This window comes from Anopheles cruzii, chromosome 3, assembly GCF_943734635.1.
Source record: "Anopheles cruzii chromosome 3, idAnoCruzAS_RS32_06, whole genome shotgun sequence".
Taxonomy (NCBI): Eukaryota; Metazoa; Arthropoda; class Insecta; order Diptera; family Culicidae; genus Anopheles; species Anopheles cruzii.
In genome coordinates, this window is record NC_069145.1 from 8549221 (window position 1) to 8561158 (window position 11938).

An 11938-nucleotide genomic window follows, 5' to 3' on the forward strand; every position below is an offset into this window, starting at 1 on the left:
GGCAGTAAGCGCTAAATCACGGGATAATGTGGTCATGCGCCCGGTGTGGTCAGGCGTGCGCGCCGCGTAAAACAGAGATGTCGTGTTAGTCGCGCCCAAATTGAGCTGGCAACGGTGTTGTGTCGACGCTGCCGTCGTTTGCCGTGGCAAAAATGGTGGACGAACGTCCAATTGCGGCCAGGGCCCACCTAGTGGCCCACGGGATTATGGGACTAACAGTGATTCGTAGCCGTTGAGCAATAGAAGCGAAAAGATAGGGCTGGGAAAAACTTTTAGTACTTACGATCATCTGCCCCGACCGAAACGTAACGCAATCGTCAGGTTGTTCGTTCCACAATGAAACCGGGGAATGTGGAGGGCCGCGAGTGAAAACATGATGCGAAACTTGTAATTGATTCTTTTCTCCATTGCCAGTGCTCATCGTTGGAGCCCTCGTCGTGGTAACGCCGTGTTCGGCGCTGCCGAAACAGCGTTACTCGCGTGACGGTGGTGAACCGCGCAGCCTGGTGGGTGTCTCGACTAACATCATTACGAGCAGCCTGCTGAAGGGGATGGGAGAAGCCAGCGGCAACCACGTGTTTTCGCCGATCGGCTTCTCCTCGATACTGGCCATGATCAGCGAGGGTGCCGAGGGCCAAACGCTCAAGGAGCTGTACGATGTGTTTAAATTTCCCACCGATCGAGACCTGGGTAAGTACGCGGCCCGCCGATGTCAGCCCTATGGGCATAGCATTCTTACATTTGCTTCTCCTCTTGGGGACGGCTTTCTCATGGTAGTTCGCAAGGCGTACGACGATTCGCTGAAGCGGCTCAGTGGCCAAAATCCCACCAACGAGCCGCAGTTCAAAACGTGGTTCTACGTCTACCGGAACAACTCCGTCCACCAGGCGTATAAGGATGTGCTGGAGCGCAACTATGGCGTCGAGGTGCGCGATATCGAGCGGAATGACTACAACTTCGATGAACCGAAGACATCCCTCGAGCCGATCGTCGCCGAAACGCCCGCCGCGGAGGAAGAGGAAGAGATCCAGGAGGAGAACAACAATCCGGCCGGTTTGGGCGGCAATCGGGTCGTGGAGGCGAGCGGTGGCAGCAACAACAGCAAGGACATCGTTGACTTCGAGGTGCTCAAGATTAAGTCGGCCTTCCCGCCGACGGAGGACACCGTGCGGATAGACACGGGCATCAGCACCAAGTACGACGAGGTTGAGGATGAGAACCCAAAGTTCGACAAGAACGTCGATGAGAACGAGTACGTCGATCCGACGAAGATCAAGGCCGAGTTGGCGAAGAAGAAAATGGAAGCGCTGAACGAAATAATCGAGCAGGGTGACAGTGTGAAAACGAAGGTTGGTTGTGGTTCGGCCGAACCGACCAAAGATCAGAGGCCAGAAAAATTGTCCCTCCCACTGAAGAAGCTTGGCGTGGATAGCGATGAGCAGGAAATCCTGCCGCTGTCCGGTAGTCACGGAACGCGTAGGAAGGTGGGTTTAGATCGAAAGGCGGAAGATACACCCCTGATACTGCTCAGACCTTATTGATTTATTCTTCTGTTTAGTTCAATATCCGCAGATCGTTCCTGACGGGCGATATTGCTTCGGCCTTGAGCGGAAACTCGTTGGTCGGGCGAAAGGTGAACCGGAACGAAGACGAGGAGCAAACTAACGAGTCCAAAATGTTACTCTTTAACGGGCTCTACTATAGAGGTGCCTGGGCAACACCGTTCCAGGTAAAGGATTGCGTCGTTCGCCAATTAGACAAGAGGAATGACACCCATTCTACACTTTACAGCAACTGCGAACGGAGGAGAGCACGTTCTTCACCAACATGGACCAAAAGCCGGTGATGATGATGCGATCGCAAGGAACCTTCGGTATCGGTAAGGACGAACAGTTGGACGCCAAGTTCATCGAGCTACCATACAATGTAAGAACCTTCAATAGAGAAATTGTCGCATGGAAGCGGAATACTGTAACTGGTTGCTTTCTTTCTAGAACTCTCGCTACTCTCTCCTGCTGATGGTTCCGAACACCAAAGACGGACTGAAGGAGTTGATCAAAAACTTCAACCCCGATACGCTCAGCACGGTGCAAAAGTCGCTCGTCAAGATGCCGGCACATATCTGCATTCCCAAGTTCCGCATCGACACCACTAGCCGGGCGGAGAAACCGCTAGCGAAGGTAGTGACTTTAGTCGTGGCGCTAGTATCTGATACTGAACAACATCTACGCTTCATTGCAGCTCGGACTGATCACCATGTTCACGTCGAAGGCAGACCTAAGCGGAATCACCGACGAGCAGAAGATCCACGTCGATGAGCTGGTGCAGCACGTCTCGATCCGCGTCGATGAAGGATCCAGCAGTGAGAACGCGCTGTCGGCCACGAACACCGTCGAATCCAAGACGATCGCCGACGACGAACGGGAGCACTTTATGGCCGACAAACCGTTCCTCTTCTTCGTGCGTGACGTCGTGGACGATATTGTGATCGTTGCCGGCAAGATCACCGACATACCGTACGTGGAGTGAACGAACACCGCGGCACGTCCTCGTTTTAGCTTAGCATAGCATAGGTAGTAGTGGGTCAGATGTTACATACACAGTCATAGTACGTGATAGAGTCGTGGAGACTAGTGTTTTCTGACTCTGTCCGCATTTTATAGATCCTGCACAACCCACCTTTCCCTGTAAGTGCGGTAAGATATCGGATTAGAGGTCATGCTGGAGAGCTTATATTGAGCTCGACAGCCGAGGTATGGCTCCCCACGCGAGTGTTGGAGACGAAGCGAGTTATCGTTTTCCTGGCGGCTCTTCATCGGGCCGCCTGTGAGACAATATCGGAGGCGATCCGACTTCCGCTGGTTTTGGCTACGATTTTCCTATCCCAAACCGAACAAGCCGGAGGCGCTCGAATCACACAGTGCCGGGCAACAATAGGACTGTCGTTTCGGTTTCTATCTCATCCCCTACTTGCATCTCTTCTAGTGGAACAGCACAATGTTCCACTAGATGACGAGCGACAACAGTATTGACGACGTAGCGCAAAAGCCAGCAAACGGTGAAGCCATTCGCGGTCAAGCGATACACGGAGCGCACCCACCCAGCGAAACACTGTCGGTCGAAACACACGATCGTTTCGAAATATGGCCCAGCAAATGTATTTCAGAAATTGTACTCAAACTGTGTATCCGACCCGGCAGCGCTCTTGTGTTATCGATTTGACCGGAATGTCGGGAGACACCTTCTACGCTTTCCAACACTTCTCGCGGGACAGGACCGCCAGCGGGGATCGTGCGGACGAACCAAGTAGGTCGCAATTAGAAGGTAACAGACTGCTAGGTAAAATGATTATTTATGACTATTTAACGTAGACAAGGGCGGTTACTTTTATGTGTATTATTTTTTTCGGTGTAATAAAATTGCGCATTCGCATTACTTCCCTAGAGTCTCATTCGTGCCTCTACTGTTGATACTGATACTGAGAAATGTGCCCCTTTGATGACCGCTCAGATCGTCTAATCAACGCCATATACACGTGATTGCCGGAGGACTGCCAACTGTACGATGTACACATTACATTTCCGTACATATGGTTAGAGGCAATCGTCACACGGCATCGAAGTAGGCTTACTCATGCGGAGCGTAGTAAGTGCCAACCCGTGTCTAAACTAAGCACATCGCAGGTATCAATCAGGCACAACATTTCACGGCCATCTGGCTACGAGACGGTGTCTTTGCCGGTATTTTCCATGAAATGTATGCAAATTTGCAAATTTATGCAAATATGTTCGTTTTATTGCCGTTCCTCTTGACGCCGTCCTCGAATGGTTGGTTGGCGAACGTCAGAAGAACATTCGGCTGTAAGTGTCCTTTCCAAGCAAACCAAATTCATGTTTATCCCACAGATTTTCCCATTGCCGGACGTGCTGTCCGGGTGGGCTCCATAAACCACTGACCACTGTACTTTACCCGTAATCGGAATCGGAACTCCCATTATCGCCTTATCACTTCCCACAGCGGTTCTGCGTGAGGCTCGCAGTTAGCACGGCCCAACGGTTTTGACCCAACTCGCCGAACTGAACGCCGTTGGTTACGATCAGTACCAGTCCGCTCGATGATGGTGCTTTATTGATGGAAAGAAGTTCGTGTTAAAAGCAGAAACCGACAGCATAACAGGTCTGGCAGGAGGACGCGGAGACCAAAGTATCGGCAAACCAAAACTTGGCGGATCTTCCTGTGCCGACTTGTGAATCGTGTCAGTCACTGCCCAGCCACCGAACGAAGCGGACCAGTATCGGACCGCAAACAGCAACGCGCGCCACTCGCGGAGTCCACGCTGCTGCCAACGCACAGACACAGATCGCGCGATCGCGTCAGCGATAGCTTGTTTAGCATCGGGGAAATTCCTGGCGGCAAAACCTGTTCGTGGCGTAGCTCTATCGATCGCGGCGACAACAAGCACTAGGGTTCCGTGGGAGGCACTGGAAAGGTCAACAAAAGAGGCAGTGATAAAAAGCCGACCGAGAAAACCGGTGAAACCAACACAACTTGTGGGTGTCTTCGTGTTTCACTGTCGATCCGGACACTATACTAATCGCACGCGTTTTGTAGATCGCCATGAAGCTCGGGTTAGCGACCGGAACCGGAGCCATCTGCGGCAGCGCTCTGTTGGGTGGTAAGTGATAATTATGGTTTCTCAAAAACCTACAACCAACACTTAGCTGTGAACCCCTGCAAGCAGTGTGATCGGAAGATGTTACCAGCATCCATGGTGAAACGACTGTGTTTAGACTCGATCAAGGTTAGATGAAGTCACCTTAGCCTTGCAGCATATCGTGAGATAAAGTTGTTGATTCGACAAGAAACAGTGACGACTAAAGGTTTAGTCCAGTGCTTCGTGTGGTGTGAACTGTTGTTAATTCACCTCGACTTCCTTACATACCCAAGATTCTGGCGAGTCGTTGTTCGTAAAAAAGGTGTATAGTGAAGTCTGTTACTCAGCATAACACGTGCATAACATATTTTCGCAAGGCTAGTGCATAGCAAAATCCTAGCTAAAGCTTTAGAGCTAGCCATCCGAGTGCTCCTTATTGGGAACTTCTGGGAACTATTGTACCCAATCAACGGAATATCCAAACGATGAAACAACAATCTTGTCAGGGGCATGATTTATGGCAAAAGCTCCGGAGGAAGAATTACGGGAATCCGCGTAGGGATTTTCAACATCAGGGAACTATGTAATTAGATGAAGTGTTCAGACAAGCGAAATGCAGTTTGCATGAACAGTTTGCCGTTCAAGAAAAGTACTACTGCTGCTGTGCGTAACTTCCAGCGACAAAAGGTAATGGAATCAATCATTATTTCTTCATTTTTAGCCGTAACGCTTTGTGCTATGTGGCAAAGTGTTGCAAGCGGCCCCCAGACGAGGAGTCAGGAAGATGCCTACATACCTACGCGATACTTAACCACCAATGCGTGGAATCATCCAATCATTTTTCCCGATTCGCAAGAATATTTACGAACGGTTCAATATCAGCAAGAATCACTAGCACCACGACGGCAGGAGTCGGCTCTGGTGCAGCAACAACATCTGGCATCAGGATCGACTTTGTCATCACGATTACAAGAATCAACGCACCTGGAAGCAAAACCAAATGACAACAACTCCGGTGCACTACAGTTTGCTTGGAATATGCTTAGGGTAACTTAAAAACAACCGTTACCAACAACTAATTTAGCACTTCGCTAATGACTCCATTTACGCATCATTTCTTTTTACACAGTCCGTCGTGTTGCCTCAGAGTGGAAACACCGTCCTCTGTCCAATACTACCTCAGACGCTACTGGCGAATCTCTACGATGTAGCCAGTCCCGGTGCCAGAACCGAGTTGCGCTCCACTCTGCACGCTTCCTATGAAGAGCTTCAACCGTTGATACGCACCCAGCTGACCGCGGCGGGTCGATCTTTGGAGAATCAGCTCGATTACGCCATGATATACTTCTTGGGGAAGGATATGCTCATCAATCAAGAGTTCCGGGACAAATCCGTGCGCGATGGCGTCGCCTTTCAGAGTCTCGATTTCCGAAATGCAAACACTGCGGCAGCCACCGCCAACCAATGGGTGATGTCCAAGACCCGAGGGGCCATACGCGAAATTCTTTCACCCGGTATGCTACTCTACCATTGCAGTGAATTTCATTTGCCTAACCGTTTGCTTCCCTTTCCACAGCCTCGCTTGACCAGGCAACGCGCCTGGTAATGGCTAGTGTGATCTACTTCAAGGGAAAATGGAAGTACCAGTTCACGCAGACGAAATCGGAACCATTTGCTCCAGGTCCGGGCCGATCGGTGCAGCAGGTGCCGATGATGTATCAGTTCAATAAACTGCGCTACGGAGAGATCGACCTGCCCGGACGGAACGGTGGTATGCGCTGGGTCGAGCTACCGTACGAGGGAACCGGCGGCTTGTCCATGGTGCTGATGCTTCCGCAGGAGCGACATCAGTTGGAAAGCGCGGCGAGCCAACTGACTCCATCACACTTGATGGACATGATGGAGCACCTGACGGCCCCAAGAGCGTCGAGAAAGGTTCACCTACGAGTGCCACGGTTCGAGGTGTACAGCTCCATGTCGTTGGTGTCGGTACTCAAAAGCATGGGACTTAGGGCGATCTTCGACAGTCCGCAAGCGCTGCAAGGGATGTCCAACGAACAGTTAGTGGTACGCGACGTTACTCAGCGTACGTTCGTCTCGGTCGACGAACAAGGCACTACCGCGACATCCGCGGCCTCACTCTCATTCGTAGCCCTCAGTGCCGGACCAGTGCCAGTTAACGTTAACTTTACCGCCGACGAACCGTTCATCGTGATGATCGTTGACAAGATCAATAAGTATCCCATGTTTGTGGCCAAGATTGAATCTCCTTCGTCGTCCTAACGTTTCGTGCGGCACTGAGTTTGCGAACAAATTTGTACAGCACCAATCATAAGAACACGCAACATTCTGCTCGTATGCTAAGCTAGTGATATAAAAGAAGAGAAGATGACGAAAAACATGAAAGTAAGCAAACTGTTAGCAAATATTTAAACGTGCATAACGAATTTTTGCAAAGTAAGTATAATTATTGATCAACGAGACGGCGCGATACACGCAAAAAAAACAATGCGAAGGCGAACTGAAGGTCAAGGAACTAACAAACAAATAGAATTCAGCGAAAACTGGTTTGCTTGCGCATAAAACTCTGACGACCAAAGTTAGTGCCCGTCAAAAAACTTGTAAACATCTGGGCTCATCGGCATCAATTATGAAGAGTTTCGAAATTGTTACCTCTACAGATTGATCAGCATTTTACTGCAGGTCACCGGCGCTTCTTATGTGATACCATTTAATCACTGACCTTATGGGCGGCCCACGGTCCATAGAACGAAGTTTCGCACCTCGGACGCTGCTTGGGAGAATCCCCAACGCAAGCAAGCGATCGTGCGCGGTGGAGATAACGACGCTCGCGATATTCACACGATCGCAGCCGATCACGTCTGCGTGTTGAAGGTGTGTGCGTGAAGGCTGCCTAGTTTGTGGCTTGAGTTCCATAAACCTGCGGAATCCCATCTCAAAACAAACAGCACCAAGCGGCGAAGAGCCGCATAAGCCAGTAAAAGTGATCGTCGCAGGTTCACTCGTCAGTTCTGCGGTTGGCCCAATAGGGAGCAGTTGCCCATTTTGATGTGCCCGAGTCGTGGAAGAGGTCGTGCACAGTCTAGAAAAACCTGTCTTACAAGTTGTGCATCCTTCCCGTGCTGAGAACCGCGCATCTCACAATGAGTCGTATACTGGGACTTTTGGGTAAGTTTCTGTTCGCTGAGCGATCGTTCGTTACGCCGAAGGTAGCACTTGTAATTGCAAATCAAGCATCCGTAGCACACGGGGACTTTCGAAACAAATGTCGCTTATCAGTGCCACAGGGTTGACCTCTCGCACCGTCTGCTCTATCGGTTTCGACCTCAAGTAGCTAACTTCCTATGCGTTAGAGCAGCTCGCTTCCCTGTCGGTGCGATAATGACGGGTGAAGCGGGCCCGGGTAATACCCATCGGAAAGTCCCAAACCGGATCGGCTGGTGATGCGACAAACATCAAGCTCCTCTCGGCACTCGGCACAACATCGCCAAAACGAGTTTGTTTTAGGCGGTTCTTGCTAATCAATCGAAAACCGATACACTCTTTTAGGCCGTTGTGCTGCTAATGTGCACGCTCTCCCTCTAATGGATTTGTGGTTAATAATAAAATATATGATTACTATTTTAAGCTCTCGTCTCTATCGTTTTGAGCCACGAAATTACGTACACAGGAACTGTGCGTTTAACAAAGGAAGAATTTTGCCGGCACAACGGGCTACGACCGAACCGCTGTGATAAACGGTTTGAGGAGCACTTAAAAAACAACCCGCACATCGAAAAATGTCCTGGCACCGAATTAATCTACTCCAACTTCTGTTCCGAGTTTAAGAACGAGGTCACGAACGCCGTGGATCTGACAACGGATGCCACTAGCTATCCTCCTAGAAGACAGCCAAACTTTGACGAGTACATAGAAGTTCCTCCCAGCAGCAGCCGTGTGCCGGTCGAGAAGAAAGTGATGGAATTTTCGCTGCAACTGTTTAAAACCGCCGCGTTCGGTAGCAGTCCGGCTGGAAACTTCATTCTTAGCCCGGTTATGGTGCAAATGCTACTCGCGTACCTCATCGACGGTGCATCGAACATATCACGTGCGGAACTGAAGTCCGTGCTGCAGCTGACTATGGATGATCTGAAGGAACTCCAGCAAACGCTGAAGCCTGATGCGGAAACGGCAGTGGTGCCGAAGTACAAGCTCGATATCGCTTCACAAATATTCAAGTCGACGCAGATTGAGCTTCTGCCGGCGTTCCAGGAGTCGCTCAAGCGTAACAAAGTGCCACTACAGGAGATGGACTTTTCCAACAGGCGGGTGGCGGTTAACGAAATCAATCATTGGGTCAACGTCACGACACGACAGAGGATCACTTCAATCGTCGACGAAAGTACGACTGTGCATCGTTTTTGAAGAAAGCGATAGTGTTAACATGCTGTCTTCTTTTAGATTCTTTGGATCCGGATACGCAACTGATGCTTCTGAACGCTATTTACTTCAACGGGTCGTGGCAGTACAGTTTCAATCGAACAGTTCCGAGGGCCACTTTCCATTTGAATGAAAATACTCGCTCCTCGTGCAATATGATGGTGCTTTCGCGTGAGCTACGTTACGGTAATACGCAGCCCGATCATGAGACCCACGGGCTGTATTGGATCGAGCTACCGTACACCGGCGACACGATGTCCATGATCTTGCTACTCCCCAACGAACGGTTCCAGCTGGATCGGGAGCTGCAACGGTTTCAGGCGCACGATTTGGAAAACATTCTTTCGGAAATTCGCGGCAACATTAAAGACAAGATCAAGGTCAATCTGCCGATGTTCAAAGCGGACAGCACGGTTTCATTAGTCGAGCCACTGAAAAAGGTCTGTGGAGATTCCGTTTCCTCAAATTGTGAAGAAACCATGTTGTGAGTTGATAATTTGTGGCATTAATTACCTTCTTTCTTTCTTTTTTTCAGATGGGCCTATCATCAGTGTTCGGCACCGGTAACCCTTTCGACAAGCTGTCTAACACAGCCGTGAAAATATCTGACGTGCGACAAAAATCATTTTTAACCGTGAACATGCATGGTACGGTGGCCACTAGTGTTACCACCCTTACCGTTATCCCTCTCAGCATATCCCGGACGATGGACTTCATTGCTGATCAACCGTTTGCCGCCATTATTGTAGATAAGCAAAAAGGCATACCTTTGTTTATCGCAAGAATAAGCAAGCCAACCAAGATACAGGAGTAAAAAACGGCTCAGTTTTTTTTCATACACCATCCATCAGGGCTACACCGACCGATTAATCGGTTTCTATTGGGAAGCCGTCAGTTCGAATCCCGGGCAGTGCATCAACAGGATTGTAAAACTTTAAGTTGGTGCTCAATACGGTTCTTTCCGTTCTAATAATAACAAATAAAAAAACATGACAAAATTTATATTCAGAGTATGAAGTTTGAACCTGAACCTGAAAACCCTATAAATCAACACAACTGTATGTTTAGAAACAACAGTTTGAATTTGCGCGTAGCAAAACATCCGCTATATTTCCGATACAACAAAGAGCTTCTTTCACCTTCTTTCAAGTGTCAAGTACCGCAAATGCTTAAGTGGCTTAATACTCATATCATTACCCAATAATATTGATTCTGATTCTGATCGTAAACAAATCCAGCTGTCACTTGCTGCAGAAATTTATCGAACAAACATAAACATCCAACGTAGTGTGCAGTTAGACAAAGTTAAATAGATTGTATATTGGAGTGATTATAAAATTGTGAATAATAATAATATTCTCCGCAATCATTACAATTTTGCAAACGTTCTGCTTAAGTGTATATCTATTCAATATTTGCCTAGTGTATTTGTCAACGACGGTAAGTTCCTCGATAGCTAATATTATGCTTAAGTGAAATGAATGTTTTCTCGTATCTTTGACCAAAGGAAAACAATAAAGAGCTATTGACAAACACCTTAGAACTTTTAGCAACAGTAAAGTAAAGGAAGGCAAACGACGTAAAGGAAGGCAAACGACGACCATTCAAGAGATAGGCTTTTATATATAATCCATCAAAATCTCAAGCTAAATCTCAAGAAAGGATGAAGGGTTTCCTGAAAGGTCCTGAAAGGAAGGGGTGTTTCAGCGTTGCCTAACAATATGCTCAGCAAGGTAAAGGGCAACATTGTCAGAGTCGACAAATAAGGTGACACTTTAACTATACATTCGACTCTCCCTTCGCTCTCTCCCTCTCTCTCTCTCTCTATGCTCATAGCTTCACTAATCGGGCCTCATTGTCCCGAATAAAAGAACTTCCGTTTCAGCCCGAAACCCTGATAATGGTTTCGGGGGAAACTGATTGAGGAGCTCGAACTATCTGATGGGTTTACTACGCGGAGGGTAATTTATTTGAACGAGTTAACCAAGACATCGTCCTCGTTCTTCTGCTACTTAAATAAATTTAAAAAAAACTCTGACATTTCGTGTCCTGGGATTCCGGAAGCAAAATGGGAAGATGGATGTAAAGATTGAACTGAACCCTTTCTCTCGTCCTTATTGCCTGCCCTCAAAACTGCTGTTTACTTAATAGTATCGGCAACACCCAAGCTTTTACCCCCGGTTTTTTAGATGAATATTTCCTATTTATTTCAACAATATCCTTCAGTCAATCGATTCGTAGGGAAATTTGTATGCTAGATGCCGTTTAGGCTATTCCAAAGGGGACAACAAAGAAAGAAAGGAAAATGTTGAGAAAAAAGAAACACAGGCACGTTTCCAACAGTCGTTTTTACATATTTACGTTTTTCTAGTTTCTCCGCTTGAATTATAGGCTCGTTTGAAACACATGGTAACACATGAAAGAAGGACCATTTCTTCGCCAAGCTATGAGGTATTCTTCCATAGCTATCTATTAAAGCTGTGCAACTTAGCTCACTTCGATGGCGAAGATCGTACTTGGTGGCCCCGAACATTTTTCGATAACTTTAACTCTGCCTCAATGCGAGTGGCAAAAACAAGGTAAGCAGATAAACTAAACACTTTTCGTGTGATATTTTTTCAATGCACATTGCGGTTGAATCACGAAAATTGGGAAAAACTCGCACTCGTTCATCAAATGATGGGCACAGCAACGCGAAGGATTTGGACAGTTTGTCCATCCTAAGTAAACATAACGCAGGACTAGAGGTTGTAGGTAAACAGGAAACGGGCAAAACACGCCGGTTCTTTTTTGGGTACAGATATGCTGCGTTCCACTTGGTGCTATGCTCTCTGCTCGCCCATA

At 48.1% G+C, this 11938-nt stretch overlaps 3 protein-coding genes across 4 annotated transcripts; all 3 read left to right on the forward strand.

The window, feature by feature from the left end:
- Positions 1-422: 422 nt before the first annotated feature.
- On the forward strand, positions 423-2529 carry LOC128274410 (serine protease inhibitor A3K). The gene is made up of 6 exons (XM_053012607.1): positions 423-690; positions 778-1484; positions 1559-1729; positions 1792-1926; positions 1995-2180; positions 2242-2529. Exons 1-6 carry the CDS (start codon positions 552-554, stop codon positions 2527-2529), a joined length of 1626 nt encoding a protein of 541 aa, XP_052868567.1. The 5' UTR covers positions 423-551.
- A 1749-nt stretch (positions 2530-4278) lies between these two features.
- On the forward strand, positions 4279-7089 carry LOC128274407 (leukocyte elastase inhibitor-like). 2 transcript variants are annotated; one of them, XM_053012602.1, is made up of 5 exons: positions 4279-4550; positions 4612-4675; positions 5376-5701; positions 5784-6168; positions 6231-7089. In XM_053012602.1, the coding sequence occupies exons 2-5, from the start codon at positions 4618-4620 to the stop codon at positions 6935-6937; spliced, it is 1476 nt and encodes a 491-aa protein (XP_052868562.1). In that variant the 5' UTR covers positions 4279-4550; positions 4612-4617; the 3' UTR covers positions 6938-7089. The 2 variants fall into 2 exon arrangements, with proteins under 2 accessions (XP_052868562.1, XP_052868563.1); XM_053012603.1 differs by having other exon boundaries at positions 4279-4675.
- A 575-nt stretch (positions 7090-7664) lies between these two features.
- LOC128274408 (leukocyte elastase inhibitor-like) lies at positions 7665-9908 on the forward strand. The gene is made up of 4 exons (XM_053012605.1): positions 7665-7843; positions 8304-9056; positions 9116-9534; positions 9630-9908. Exons 1-4 carry the CDS (start codon positions 7819-7821, stop codon positions 9906-9908), a joined length of 1476 nt encoding a protein of 491 aa, XP_052868565.1. The 5' UTR covers positions 7665-7818.
- The last annotated feature ends 2030 nt before the right edge of the window (positions 9909-11938 follow it).

Bases quoted from the DNA above. Each gene is read 5' to 3' on its own strand.
- LOC128274410 (XM_053012607.1), top strand. From the start codon at position 552: ATGGGAGAAGCCAGCGGCAACCACGTGTTTTCGCCGATCGGCTTCTCC. The intron at 1,485-1,558 runs GTGGGTTTAGAT...TCTTCTGTTTAG, and splicing joins GTCACGGAACGCGTAGGAAG to TTCAATATCCGCAGATCGTT. The intron at 1,927-1,994 runs GTAAGAACCTTC...CTTTCTTTCTAG, and splicing joins TCATCGAGCTACCATACAAT to AACTCTCGCTACTCTCTCCT.
- LOC128274407 (XM_053012603.1), top strand. From the start codon at position 4,618: ATGAAGCTCGGGTTAGCGACCGGAACCGGAGCCATCTGCGGCAGCGCT. The intron at 4,676-5,375 runs GTAAGTGATAAT...CTTCATTTTTAG, and splicing joins CGGCAGCGCTCTGTTGGGTG to CCGTAACGCTTTGTGCTATG. The intron at 6,169-6,230 runs GTATGCTACTCT...CCCTTTCCACAG, and splicing joins ACGCGAAATTCTTTCACCCG to CCTCGCTTGACCAGGCAACG.
- LOC128274408 (XM_053012605.1), top strand. From the start codon at position 7,819: ATGAGTCGTATACTGGGACTTTTGG. The intron at 7,844-8,303 runs GTAAGTTTCTGT...TACTATTTTAAG, and splicing joins TCGTATACTGGGACTTTTGG to CTCTCGTCTCTATCGTTTTG. The intron at 9,535-9,629 runs GTCTGTGGAGAT...TCTTTTTTTCAG, and splicing joins TAGTCGAGCCACTGAAAAAG to ATGGGCCTATCATCAGTGTT.